The sequence below is a fragment of the Trichosurus vulpecula genome, chromosome 1, assembly GCF_011100635.1.
Source record: "Trichosurus vulpecula isolate mTriVul1 chromosome 1, mTriVul1.pri, whole genome shotgun sequence".
Taxonomy (NCBI): Eukaryota; Metazoa; Chordata; class Mammalia; order Diprotodontia; family Phalangeridae; genus Trichosurus; species Trichosurus vulpecula.
Window position 1 is genome coordinate 102,774,598 of NC_050573.1, and position 14,942 is coordinate 102,789,539.

The 14,942-nt window shown below is 40.0% G+C and overlaps 1 protein-coding gene across 1 annotated transcript in view; it reads right to left on the minus strand.

Moving 5' to 3' along the window:
- Nucleotides 1–14,942, minus strand: part of TG (thyroglobulin) — a 385,510-nt gene that overhangs the window by 244,383 nt on the left and 126,185 nt on the right. The window contains 1 exon segment of the mRNA XM_036741632.1: nt 7,894–8,061. Coding sequence (XP_036597527.1) covers nt 7,894–8,061 — 168 coding nt within the window.

Here is a 14,942-nt window from a genome sequence, read left to right on the forward strand (position 1 = left end):
AACCTTAATTCTGGCTTTAGATTTATCCAGCCTAGCATTTGCCAGATGTATTCTGCATGTAAGTTAAATAAATAAGGTGACAATATATAGCCTTGTCATTCTCCTTTTCCAATCTTGAACCAATCTGTCTTTCCATGTTTGGTTCTGTTTCAACTTGGCCCACATGCATGTTCCTTGAGAGACAAATAAGATTATCTAGTACTCTTTGAGGACTTGCCACATTTTGTTGTGATCCACATAGTCAAAGGTTTTAGTGTAGTCAATGAAGTAGAACTCTCTTGCTTTCTCCATAATCCAGCAAAAGTTGGCAATTTGGTCTCTAGTTCTTCTGCCTCTTCATATTCCTCATTCTACTTTGGGGTATCCCTAATTGCTGAGGTCTTCTCCCTTCCCTTTTAAAATAAACTTGTTCTTGCATATTAGTAAAATCTATGCCTCAATTCTAGCTCTGCCCTCTGTCACTAACTCCTACAGTATGGTACCATGGAACAATCACTAGTTTTGAAGTCAGAGGACCTGGGTTCAAGTCCTACCTCAGACATTTCCTACCTGCGTAAACTTGGGTAAGTCATGCAGCTGGGCCTCAGTTTCCTCATCTGTAAAATGAAGAGATTGGACCATATGACCTCTAAGGGGTCCTGCTAGTTCTTCAGCCTTAGCCTGATGCTTAGATCCTGCCCCAACCAGGTACCACCCTAACTTTTTGAAGCTTCATTCACATGAACACTTTGTATGTAATATTTCAACTAGGCTGAACTATCCACCATTCTTCTTACAAATCCTGTATATTTTCTTTCTTTGCTCTTGCCTAGAATGCCCAGACTTCTAACTCTATCTCTGGAATTCCTCTTCTTTCTTCAAGGCCTGGCTCAAATGACACCTCCCCCAAGAATCCTTCTTTGAACTCTCCAGTAGAAAAATTATTTTTTCTTCTTTGAAATTCCCATTGCACTTTATGCCTCCCTTACAGTTAATTCTATGTCACAACCCTCCAAACAGGTCTAATTCTAGTACAGTTTATTTGCTTCTTGGTTTCTCTGGTTTCCTCCTAGCCCCAGCTAAAATCTCACCTTCTTATGGGAAGCTTTTCCTGATCCCCCTTAATTCTAGTGCCTTCCTTCTGTGGATTTTTTCCAATTTATTCTTTTAACCCATATATATATATATATATACACATACATATGTATATATATGTGTGTGTGTGTGTATATATACACACACACACATATTTATATTATGTATATAATATAATCTATATTATATATATATATATATATATATATATATGTATAACTTAACCCTTATTTGAACATAGTTGTTTGCAAGGTATATTCACCACTAGACTATGAACTCCTTGAGAGAAGAAACTGTCTCTTGCTTTTCTTTGTTTCCCAGCTCTTAGAACAATGCCTAGCATATAATAGGTGCTTAATAAATATTTATTGACTGACTGACTAACTGGTTCAGTTTACCAGTATATTTTGGGGGACTATATTTGAAGCAAGGGAATTTGTTACCCATCATCCACATAAAGCTGTGAGCTTCTGATTTCTAATTCCTGCCACCAGATTACTTTTTGGTAGCTAAACTGTAGGTGCTGAATTTTTACAATCCACAATGATAGGTAACTAGGTGGTGTCATAGTGCACAGAGTGCCACAACTGAAAGTCAGACTCATCTTACTGAGTTCAAATATGACCTCAGATACCTACTAGCTGTGTGACCCTGGGCAAATCACTTAACCCTGTTTGCCTCAGTTCCTTCATGCATAAAATGAGCTGGAGAAGGAAATGGCAAACCACTCCAGTATCTTCGTCAAGAAAATCCAAAAATAGGGTCACAAAGAGTCAGATACTACTGTACAAAAACACCACTACCAACACAAGGACATGTTTCATGTTTTCCGCTGTTGTCTTGAATAATTGACATTGATCATTAATTCCAATTTCCTTAAGGGTAACCCTTCTGCAGTTTCTGGTGACAATGACTTGCTCTAGAGTCACCATTACAAAACACTCAGTTTCCACAGACAAATCTGCATTACTCACTCTTTCATTCTATGCTTTGTTGTCAACATACTGTTGGTTGCATTAATGTGGATTCTGCCTGGGGAAGGCCTTTTGATTTCACCTTTGGACCTTGGTTATTCATATTTTACCTCCAAAATAAGTCACTTTCAGTCACATTGGACAAGTCCAGGGGCTTATACCTGTTATCACCTCAGGAAAGTGATGTCTACCTACTCCTACAGAGCTTCTTTTTTTAAACTTGTCTTTCATATGATCAAGGAATATCTATTAATAATACCCTTTCTCCTTCTTTTGGCATGGAAATATTGTAAGTACTTGTCTTTCTGTAGCTGCCTTTGTATGGCTTGTCAATGTTTTATTAATATTGTGTAGGGTTTTTTGTTTGGATAGTTTCCGATTCTGCAAAAGGCCATTTTACAGTTCTGAAGACACACAATTACTAGTACTATGTAGACGCTAATTGCTTTAAATTTACTTTTTGATGTGTGGCTTTGATTTCAGAATTCCAGTAAGTCTTTAAACGTAGTCAGCCACAGCCTTTGTGTTTGTAACTTACCTTTATGCTCCATGATTCTTGCCTAGAGGAGAGGAAGGTATTTGTAGGTATCACCTTCATTCATTGGTTCAAGGTGACCTCCAATTCAAGCTGAAAGCTTTCAGTCTCCCTTTTCCTATGTGTATATCAAAATTTTTACACTTATTAAGTCCATATGACATTTTTTATGTCATCAGAAGAAAAAGTTCTGAAGAAGAAGGAGTTGGTAAATGTCTTTTTGTTATTGTTATTGAGTTGTTTCAGTCATGTTTAACTCTTTGTGACCTCATTTGATGCTTTCTTGGCAAAAATACTGGAGTGGTTTGCCATTTCCTTCTCCAGCTCATTTTATAGATGAGAAAACTGAGGCAAACAGGGTTAAGTGACTTACTAAGTGTCTAAGGTGAGATTTGAACTCAGGTCTTCTTCTCTTTGTAGGTGCAGTCCTATAACTTGATGTCATCAATATACATCAAATGGTTAAAAAGACGTTTTGGTTTTACTTCCTCTTTCATCTAGAACTAGACTTAGTTCTACCTAGGAAAGATGATAATGAATTTAAAACTAGGCAAAATCGTAATTGGCTTGAACTATCTCTCTGAAAAAAATTCCAGGTTTTATATGATTCCTGTGTGAGGTAAATAAAATATGAAGACTTCACAGGGAAGATATCTGAGGCCGTGAGAGTCTGATAGATCAGCCTCTGGGAAAGTTTAGCCTGAAACTTTTTGTTCTTTCTTCTGGTTCTGGTTTAAAGATTTAAAGAATAGGGTCACTGTGACCTGCTTTCCTTTACTGTAAAAGTACTGTAGAAGAATGGAGAGGGTCTCCCCTTCCCCTTATCCTATTCTCCTTTTTCAGATTTATAGATGTCACCTCAGTTGTAATCACTAACTAAGGGAATGGGAATTGGAGTTTCTGTGCCTTGATTTCCCGGTTCTTTGTCTAGCTTTTCGTGCTCAGATTGTAAGCCCTCCTCCCAGCCAATGGTGAGAAGGGTCAGAGGTGGGCGGGAATTCTCTTGTGTTAGGTATAATTATTGGTGCTTTGCCCCTTGTACTTTGCCTCCTTTGCTGGTTCTGTTCTGTGCTGGCAGAGGATGCCCTATTCTCGAAAATAAAATTTATTTCTGTTCCTACCCTGAGATGGCTCCTTATTATAAATTAACTTTTTAATTGGTGAGGGTCTTTCATCCCACACAATTCCTTATGGTATTGGCAAGTTTTAAATAGAGATCAGTTTTCAGATGGCCATCAATACTCTAGCACTCTCACTACACTTAGATCTATGTTATATATTTCTATTACTTAAATAAGCGTGCTCTGTACATGAGTGCAGAACTGAGTCAAAGGCGTTTTGACTATCAACAAAGCCAATAGGCATGGTTTAATATTTTGGGGGCACCTTAGTCAATAACCGCAAAACAAATAATAAATTTTTTTTTATACCAAGGCTCTTTTCTTGGCTTGCCCTTTTTTATCAAAGCATTTTCTCTGTCCCAATGCCTAGGACACTGTCCCTCCCTTACTCCTGGCTTCCTTCAAGTTCCACAAAAATCCCACCTTTTAAAGCATCCCTTTCGCAGTCTCTCATAATTCTGTTGACTTCCTTCTGTTAATTATTTCCTATTTATCCTGTATGTAGCTTGTTTGTGTATATTTATTATATTGTTGTCTCCCCTTTTAGATTGTGGGTTCCTTGAAGGAAGGAACTGTTTTTTGCCTGTTTTTACATACCCAGTGCTTAGCACAGTGTCTGGTACATGGAAGGTGCTTAACAAATGTTGATTGATTGATTCAGACTAGATATATTTTTCTTATGTTTAAAGGTGCTTTTTTCATGATGCAAACTGTAAATATTTTGTATAAAATATATAAATATGAAATTAGTTTATATTTGGAGACATTACTGGTTCTCATTTCTGGCAGTAGATAGATGATAACTTCTGTTAAAAAATAAGCAGGATCAGACTGATATCTGAGAATTCGGTAAAATGCCACATGAGCAATTTTTAAAAAACAAGTTACACCCTTTAGCATATTGGTTGCCTTCTCAATGGATAAGGGATGGGCTGGAGGGAGAAAGAAAATTTGGAACTCAAAATTTTTTAAATGAATGTTAAGATATTTTTTAAAAATTCATATCCTAATGTAACACTGTAAAGCATTTAGGCCAATAGTTATGGATCTTATCTGTCCTATCTGCTCACTCCCTTGCTTTTCAATTTTGCCTAAAGGCTAGAGTCATGGTCACCTCTCTTGACATTTTATTCATTCATTTTATTAACAGTGTTGAAGCTTTGTTTCTTGTTAAATTCAACTTGCATTTTCGCTGCATTGGACTTCATGCAACCACATAGAATTTTTCACCTCTTCCTTTGGAAATTCTATCTTGCTTCTTTGAGTTTTTTAGTCTTCTCTAGTTTTTGTAAAGTCTTTAACACACATTCAATTGTTTATTTTGTTCTGAGCAATGCTTTGACTCCTTATATCTCTTTAACCTTTTCTCTTTTGCTTTCCATTGCTAATCGATGTCTTCTGATAGGTTTCGTTTTCCAGATTCCCTTCTGCTTGATTTGTTGTTGTTGAAAATCTAATGTTTTTTATAAATTAAATTTTTAAAAACAACTTTGTTGTTGTTGAAGAGGTATAATAGAGAGTTCACCTCCAAGTCCAAAGACCTGGGTTCAAATCCCACCGCTGACACATACACTGGGTAAGTCACTTCTCAATACTTTAAGCAACTGTAAAAGACTATAAATTGCAGGTTTGTCTAGCTAGAGGGAGTTTCCTCTCCTGGGAGTTCCCTATGCCAATGAAATCATACATATAATCCTAATCCTTATTATCAATATCCTAGGTGGCATGACATGGCACATGACATGGTGGAGAACATGAATGACTCCTGAGAAAGGGCTGGACTAGATGACCTCAAAGGTTCCTTCTAGCTCCAATATTACAGGCTCTGCGTTGTACTTTTTCTTGGGGGGTGGGTGTGGTAAGGCAATCAGGATTAAGTGACTTGCCCAAGATCACACAGCTAGTAAGTGTTATGTTGTACTTTTCTGCGTTAGGTGCTCCTTACCTGTTAACTTTCTATGTTCACTATTTCAAATAGTCTATGTCCTAAGGTCCTTTCTAATTCTTCCAATGAAGCTTCATGTCACGTTTCACCAACATGCTTCCTTTCGGTCTTGAGTTGCAGGGCACCAGTTCATTGCAAGGCCCAGGTGTTCAGTAATTTCATCTCCTCAGACACCTGTATGTGGTTTGGAAGCCACCCACCCCACTGTCAGAGTGTGGAGCTGGTAACCATTTCCTTGGGCTTTTGGTGCTAGGGCTGGCAGCTCAAGCTAAAGACATGTAACAAAGGCAGATGAGTGCTTAGGGCTTCAGTACACATCTTAACCAAAGCAGCTGTTGCATTGCCCTCATTGTGAATTCCAACAAATACTAAACACCTATTGTGTTGTTCATTCATCTGACTCTTTGTGACCCTATTTGGGCTTTTCTTGGGAACGATGCTGGAGAGGTTTACCTTTTCCTTCTCTAGCTCATTTTACAGATGAGGAAACTGAAGCAAAAAGGGTCAAGTGACTTGGCCAATGTCTGAGGCCAGATTTGAACTCAGGAAGATGAGTCTTCCTGATTCCATCTCGGCACTCTATCCACTGCACCATCTAGCTGCCTGAGCACCTATTAGGTACTGCCTAAGGTGGGATCTTGCATATGGTAGGTACTGAATAACTATTTGTTTAATAATTGAGAAGGATACTCTGTTAGGTATGAAGACAGAAATCAGAAGACAATATGCCATCATGGAAAGAACATTGGGTGTGGAGTAAGGAGAGCTAGATTTAAGTTCTAATTCTCTCATTTACATAGTTGTGTGACTTTGGAGAGATGACAGTATATCTCCAGGTTTCTGTTTCCTTACCAGTAAAATGGAAGGTTGGACTACATAAAGTCCCTTCCACCAGCAATATTCGGTGTTCTAGGATATGAGTATGTGATCTTAGCATAACAGATCTAGAACTGCAAAGGACTCTCAAGGTCATCTAGCCCAACCCCCTACTCCATTTAGCAAGAGGAAACCTTAATCCCAGAGAAGTTAAATGATTTGCCCAGCAGCAATCAGGTAGAAAGCAGCTGAGGCAGGATTCGAACCAGGATCTTATGATTTCAGATTCAACGCAACAACTTTAGAGTGCCACAGCACTGCCTTCATATACTAGAAAGAGCTCTAGATAAGTACAGACTTGCTGTGTCTTGTCTGTGTGGCCTTAGGTTAATCATATTTCCTTTCTGGACCTCTTATTTGCCTCATTTGCTAAATGAAATGTTGGAACTAAATGATTTCGAAGGAAGGCAACAAGCATTTATTAAGTACCTATAGAGTACTATGCTAAGTGCTTTACAATTATTATTTCATTTGCTTCTTGCAACATCCCTTAGAGGTAGATGCTATTATTATCCTTATTTTACAGTTGAGGAAACTGAGGCAGACAGAGGTTAAGTGACTTGGCCAGAGTCACACAGCTAGTAAGTGTCTGAGGCCAAATCTGAACTCAGGTCTTTCTGACTCTATACACAGCATTCTATCCACTAGTGTGCCACATACCTGCTGCTAAGATTTCTTCTAGATATAAATCTAGGATGTGACTGAAAAACAACTAAACAACACTCAGTTTATTAAACAGATTCTCACACGAGTCCAGCGAATATGAAATACAACTTGTTTGAGGAAAGGCTTTGACTTAATTTGGATTGTACTAAATCATTTGCTTTTCTAAAAACCAGTAGATAGACACAACAGGACTTGGTAATCTCTTCACCTCTCAGTCAGTGGAGCAACTATGAAGATGTCATCGGCTGTAGAAAGACCATCTTAGAAAGCTGGCCATGCTTTCATCAAGGATGCCCTTATTAGTTATGTAGGCCATCTTCATAAATATTTTATAGAGGATAGTTAAAGGCTGGACCTGTGATTTCATTAGTATAGGGGGACTCCTGGAAAAGGACACTCTCTCTACCGGTGCAGGAGGATACCTTCTCAAGCTGCCTGGGGGCATGGATAGGTGACATGACGGGCCAGGTCACACAGTCAGTATGTATCACAGGCACAATCTTGATCTCGGGTCTTCCTGGCTTCCAAGACCAGCTTTCTAACCACTATTCCACACTGCTTCCGACAGATTTTTAAAGACGTATGCACACAAAAAAAAGCATATGAGTAAAAAAAAATATGTGAATAATTTCTCAGGAAGTAAGGGCCTTGCTCGCTAAGGTGGTTAAAGGTTTAGGAAATACAGACAACGTATTGACTTACTTCCTGTGAACTCTTGGCCTCCCAGGCTCAATATAAACTGCTTCTTCCTTGGGTCATACTTCACATTATCACATTTGCCATAGCTCTGGACCTCTGAAGATGGCCTCCAGTCATTTTTATTGCAGAGCAGGACATCGGGGGAGCTCATCAGGTTGCAAAGGATCGTACCTATATGACCAGGAAAAGAAACGTTCAAGGTTAGAAAAGTGAAACAGTAAAAAGCCCAGGAAGTAACAAGGTTAGGGTTCTAGTCCTGCCAATGCCACATTCTAGACGTGTGACTTTGGGCAAATCACTTTCTCTTCTCTGGGTCTCAGTTTCCTCACCTGCAAAATGGGCATGATTGACCCAGTTTCCCCAGGGCTGTAGGTAACCTACTTCCTAGAGCTCCTGCGAGTTTCAAACGAAACAATGTATATAAAGTGATCTAAAAACAATGGTGTTACAAAGTATTAGGGATTTCATTGTTGTTATATAGAAACTGGATTTGTGAATTATTAGAGGGCCAACTGCCCAAACTGGATCACCAAGCTTAGGAATAATAATAGCTCACATTTATATAGCGCTTTAAGGTGTACAATTGTGGTTGTTCAGTCGTGTCCAACTCTTTGTGACCGCATCTGGGCTTTTCTTGGCAGAGATACCAAACCGGTTTGCCATTTCTTTCTCCAGGCCATTTTACAGATCAGAAAACTGAGCCAAACAGGGTGAAGTGACTTGCCTAGGGTCACACCAACAGCAAGTATCTGAGGCTGGATTTGACCTCAGGAAGATGAGTCTTCCAGACTTTCAGGGCCACCTGGCTGCAAGGGTGTGCAGAGCAATTTACAAATATTGTCTCATTTGATCTTTACAACAACCCTGGGAAGTAGGCTCCCATTTTACAGATGAGGAAACTGAGGCAGGCACTGGGGTTACACATTTTAAAAAAGAAAGTCCCTGCCCTCTGTATTGGGAATCAAGATGGGCTCTCAGCACTTATTCAAGCAAGTGCCCTTGAAGAGTTTGGCCTTTGTTTCCTTGATTAAATTAGGAGTCCTGGATGACCTCCTTGCCTCAATGGAAAGCCTAGTTTACATGGGTTTGAGTGACATGTTTGTGACATCAGAAGTTTTTAGACCACGTGGGTTTAAGTCATATTTCTGTGACGATTTTAGGTCATGTGAGTCCTAAGGGGAGTTGCTAAGACCATAGCCAATAGTAAGAGCTTAAGTTCTGGTTGCTCAGATGACCTTTTGGCTAAAGAGTGCATAAAAAGGGAAAACAGAGCTATTTGCTTAAGGCTCTCATTCCTGGAGGCACGGGACTCTGGGAAGCCACTGTAAGGGCCTTCTGGCTGAACTCAGATGTTGATGGTTTTCTTGGTAACTATGAATTGCATTTGGTCTGTTGATGTTTGTAATTTGTTTGTATTTGCGCTGAAGCTCAGGGGGCTGGCTTTCCGCCCCCCTCCCCCCAGCTGAATGAATGATATTTGTATGTTGGATTAAAGTAAGCTTGTTAACCCCTTAACGTTGCTTTCCTTAGTAAAGCAGATCAAAAGAACCCAGGCTTACAGCATTCTGTGAACTGGTTGTTGTTGGTTTTACACAGCCACAGTAGCTGCTAGCTAAATTGTTACAACACCCTCAAGGAGCTTCCAATCCAATGGGGGAGGACAATACACAAAAAGGAAACTGAAGAGTGGGAGGAGAGTTGAAGTAAATGTATCATTGTTGTTGCCCGTTCAGTCAGGTCCGACTCTAACCCTAGCGCAGCAATTGTTATCTATCCATAGAGTTTTCTTGGCAAAGATATTAGAGCAGCTTGCCATTTCCTTTTCCGGTGGATTAAGGCAAACAGGTTGAGTGGTTTGCCTAGGGTCACACAGCTGGTAGGTATCTGAGGCTGGATTTGAATTCAGGTCTTCCTGACTCCAGGCCCAGCACTCTATCCACTGAGTCACCTAGCGGTTTGCAAAATGTATCATCAGTTTAACTTAATTACTTTGTTACAAAAGACTTCTCAGAGTGGGGGAAATCTGTAAATATTTGTCATATAAAAACAGAGCACACCAATAAAAGTGTTTTTTAAAAAAGATTCTCATAGAGTTCAAAGAGAGGCTAGATGGCTATTTCAAGACCTATACACATTTTTATGCCCATGAAATCAGGAGATCTGGGTTCAAGTGCTGGCTCTGTCACTTAACTTTTCTCTCTTCCCCCACCTCTTAAATGGGCATGATAATAGTTACGCATTTCCTTCACAGATCTGTGGTGTGATGATATAATGAACATAAAAGTGCTTTGTAACTATAAAACGATGCAAAAAATGTCAATTCAATAGAGGCTGATGGGGAAGACCAAAGGGGGAAAATAGAACTAAACAATTGGCAGGTGTTCTCTCCCCTCTACCAGACCTCAGAGCAGAAACACACTTAGCTTTATTATCTTTCTAGCCCAATGCCAGCCCCTCTCAAGTCAATGGGAGCTCTGTGTGTGGGGAAGGAGATCTCAATGGGCAGTGATTAAGGCCTGCTCAGTTTATCCTAATACGCCCCTCTTTAGCTGTGGCCCAGCGCACAGAGGGCCAAACCATGCTATGGAAACCAACTTCAAAGTGACACAAGCTGAAATGTAAGGAGATGTCGTAAAGTTTAACTCAGGAAATATCAGTGGAAACCAGACCTTTAGAGGGAAGGGAATAAGAGGTGGGAAGCTTTTCCCAGGAACCAAATGGCACAAGCCCAGTGAGCTAAATGGTATTGCAGGGAAAGTCACGAGGACCCAACAGGAAATCGGGCCTATTTGGAGCCGGAACTGACTCAAGTGTTTTTAAATACTTCGATTAAATTCCAAGCTTGCCAATAGGATGAGCCTGGGAAACACATCTGCCTATATTGAAAAAAATAATAATATTTTTAAGAGAGGAGAAAAAGGCAAAATTTTCACTTTGGAATCCCAGAGGTTGTTAGTCTATATCCTATTACATTTTTTAAGGCATTAAACTTGGAGAAAAATGGAAGTTAAATTTTGGCCAAAAATTCCCCTGAAATAGACTCCATGAGTTGACTATTTCATGGAAGAAAAAAGTTATTTCCACATATGATCTCAAGGAAAATTGAATAAACTTTAAATAGCCCAATGGTATGGCATATAGTAAAGCAGCTATGGTATTGGATTAATATGTACGAGGAGTGAGGGAGCCCAGGGAAGTAGCCAGAAGGCTTCGGGTTTAGATCCACTTCTACCACCAACCAATCAATCGATCAGAAAAAAATGTATTTAGCACTTACTCTGTGCCAGACACTATGCTCAGCATTGAAATAGGGGGTAAAGTAAAGACAGCTCCTGCCCTCTAGGTGCTAAAATTGGACACATCAAGATAGGTGTGGATTAGGTAGGTGTGAATTAGTGATCTCACTGGGGACTGTGCTAGCAGCTGGGGGGAAAGGAGCGTTAGGAAACGTCTCCTGCAGAAGGTGGGACTTAAACTAAGACTTGAGGGGACCCAAGGAAACTGAGGCTGAGGGGAAGAGGAAGAGTGTTCCAGGTATGGAGGACCCTTAGAGCAAAAGCATGGATCTAGATTACCATGGGCAAATTATTTCATGTCCCTGGGCCTCCGTTTTATCATCTGTAAAATGGGGTTGGGTGAGATCTACCCTGCTACCATACATGGTATTTTAAAGATAGATGATGCAGATAATATAACATAGGTCCTGGAGTGAGGAAGATGTGAGTTCAAATGTTGCCTTAGTTCTTTACAGGCTGTATGCTTTTGAGAAAGTCAGCCCCTCTGTGCCTCAGTTTCTTCATGTGTAAAATGGAGATAATAATAGCACCTATCTCACAAGGTTTTAAAGATCAAATAAGATAATATATAATATATAATTATATATATATATACCTATATATATAAAGTGCTTTGAAAACCTTAAAGCTCTATATAAATGCTAGCTATTGTTATCATTATGAAAATAAGAACCTATAATTCCACTGTATTTTACAGCCTACAATTCACTTTACTCACAAAGACTCTGTGAAGTAGACAGTATTACTACTTCCATCTTACAGATGAGAACACAAGGAAGCAATATGCCACATGCCTGGCACATAGTGGCTGCTTAACAAATGTTTATCGATTGATCCACTGACTAGTGAGTGGTAAAACCAGGATATAAAACCCACAGATTCTAATTTCAAATTTACTTCTCTTTTTCATGCTAAATAAAGATTTTTTCCTTTTTTATCATAGAGTATTTTGTTTCTGGAAGTAATTTTTATGTGTTTCATTTTTTACAAATACCTAGGTTACTTATCTGGACATAGAAGTGACACAGCAAATAGAACCCTGGCCTGGAGTCAGGAAACTCATCTTTCTGAGTTGAAATGTGGCCTCAGATACTTACAAGCTGAGGAACCCTGGACGAGACACTTCACCTTGTTTGCCTCAGTTTCCTCATCTGTAAAATGAGCTGGAGAAGAAAATGGCAAATTCTTCTAGTATCTTTGCCAAGAAAACCCCAAATGGGGTCGCAAAGAGTCAGATACAACTGAAAAATGATTGAACACAACAAAACATGTTACTTGTCTAATTTCTTATATCAGAATCAGAACATCAGAGCTGATAAGGATGTTATAATGTATTAGAATATAGAATGCAGACTGTCAGAGTTAAACAGGATCTTAGAACATCGAATATCAGAGCTGAGAGAATATTAGGAGCCGTCCAATTTAACCCCCTCATTTTATAAATGAGGAAATTAGGCCCAAGAGAAATCATAGACCTTGAGCTGGAGTAGGGCTACAGAGGCCACCTAGTTAATCCTTGATATAGCAATGAGGAAACTGAGGCCTGGTGAAGTTATGGCACTTTCCTGAGGTACCCAGGTGGTAAGTTTGAGAGGCAGGGTTTGAACCCAGGTCCCTTCCAACTTTGGGATCAGTACTCTTTGCGACCAGTGCCTTCTATGGTTCCTCCTGCATGTTAGCTGTGTGATTGCAGAGCCTGTTTTTGCCTTTGTGTGCTCAGTGTCTGGCACAGTGCTGACATACTCAGGAAGGTCACTCAATAATCACCCATCAGATATGCTCTCTAGTAAACAGAGTGTAATTCACTTCCTCAGATTAAACAGGCAGCTCCTCTTCTCAGCTAAGAACTTCTAATTCCAACTTAAAGCAAAGTTTTCTTTTTGAAAGACACTAAAGTACTTACTCAGGCACACTGGAAATAACACAACGTGACCGTACCCATTGGAAGCAGAAAACCACAGCTGTCTCATAAGCACACCGCACGATTTCAGGGCGGAATAGGAAATTAACCCTAGATGCCTGAAATGTCAGGGGAGTTCAGGGGCTGACTCAACCTGCATGGGAACAGGGGCCTCAAAAGGAACACTCAATGTATGTGCATACATTGAGATACATGAAATGGGCCTTAAGCAGGGGCTTTGGTTTGCTTGAATTGGTTCAAGCTATACTTTCTTATAGAATGTAGAATGTCAGAGAAAGATGGGACCTTGGAATGCAGGCTAATAAAATATGGAATGTGAAAGCTGGAAGGGACCTTAGAACACAGACTAATGGAACATGGGATGTGGAAGGTGGAAGGGACCTTAGAACACAGCTGATAGAATGTGGAACGTGAAAGGTGAAAGAGACCGTAGAACACAGGATAAAGGAACATGGGATGTGAAAGCTGGGAGGGACCTTAGACCATATTTTGGTAGAACAGGGTCATATAGCATGACAGAACTGAAAGGGATCTAAGATTTTCAACAAGTTCAAGTTACAAGAGTAGAAATTGAAACCCAAAGAAATGGAGGATCTTTCCCAAAGTCCCACAGGGATGTGCTAGGATTAGAGCCCAGCTCTTTTCCCATACAAAGTACCTGCAGTAGCAATGCTTTCTTCTATTGCTCTTTGTCCTTTTTTTGTTCCCCAACTAGACTGTGAACTCACTGAGGGTAGTGACCGATTGTTTCTGTCCTCAATCCCTAGCTCAGGGTTTTGCACATTGTAACAGTCCAGATGAGGATCATAAGGGTGAGAAGTTCAGTGTGCAAGAGACTGACACTCTAGGGATTAGGGAGCTTGTGGTCATTAAGATGAGTGTTAAGAGGAGAGATTTTTCCCTTTAGAAATCTGAGCATGCTCAGTATGGTGAATTAGTTGGTTAGAGCACGGTACTTTAAAAATCCTAAGAGTTCAATATAGGAAAAGAATGAATAGACTGATGGGTGGATGGATGGATGGATGGATGTGTGAGTGAGGTAAATAAGGGACCATAGTTATACACACACACACACACACACACACACACACACACACACACACACACGTATAACTTCCAAGCCACCAGCTTTAAACCAAATCACCTTCACTCCAGCCATCATCTATGCCTCCTCCCTGGAGGAAACTTAGGCTCAGCTCTGGAACTACCTTCAGCTCAAATCAGTAAGCTTTATTTTGCCTGGAACCAGGATTCCTCCTCACTTCCTGGCAACCAATTCTAAATCATGCCACCGTGCATGTATTCTCCATCCCCACTTTCCTGGTCTCTTCATGTGTTGTCTTACCCAAGTGGAAGGTGAGCTTCTTGAGGGAAGGAACTGGGAACTGTCTTGTTTGCTTGTATTTGTATCCCCAGTCCTTATCATAGTGCTTATCACAAAGAAACAGTTAATGAATGCTCTCTCTCTGTCTCTGTCTGTCTGTCTGTCTGTCTGTCTCACACACACATACACCCATCTAGCTTTCTCTCTGTCTATCTTATCAGTCCACCTATCCATCCATCTGGTGTCTGTCTGTCTATACCAGTAAAGCTTACTGGGTCCTAGTTACACAGGCAAAACCCAGGTCAAAGCAATGTGACCTAGCAGAAAGAATACTGGACTAGTCATCAATAGATTAGGATTTTATTCCCAGTTTAGCCATTAATTCATGACCTTGGCAATGAAGCCCTTTGCTTCTCTCTGGATCTCATTTTCCTCATGTGCAAAATGAAGGGGTCAGATAATAGAATCCCTGTGGTCTTTTTTTTGAGCTCTAGTCTATGTTTGCTGCTCT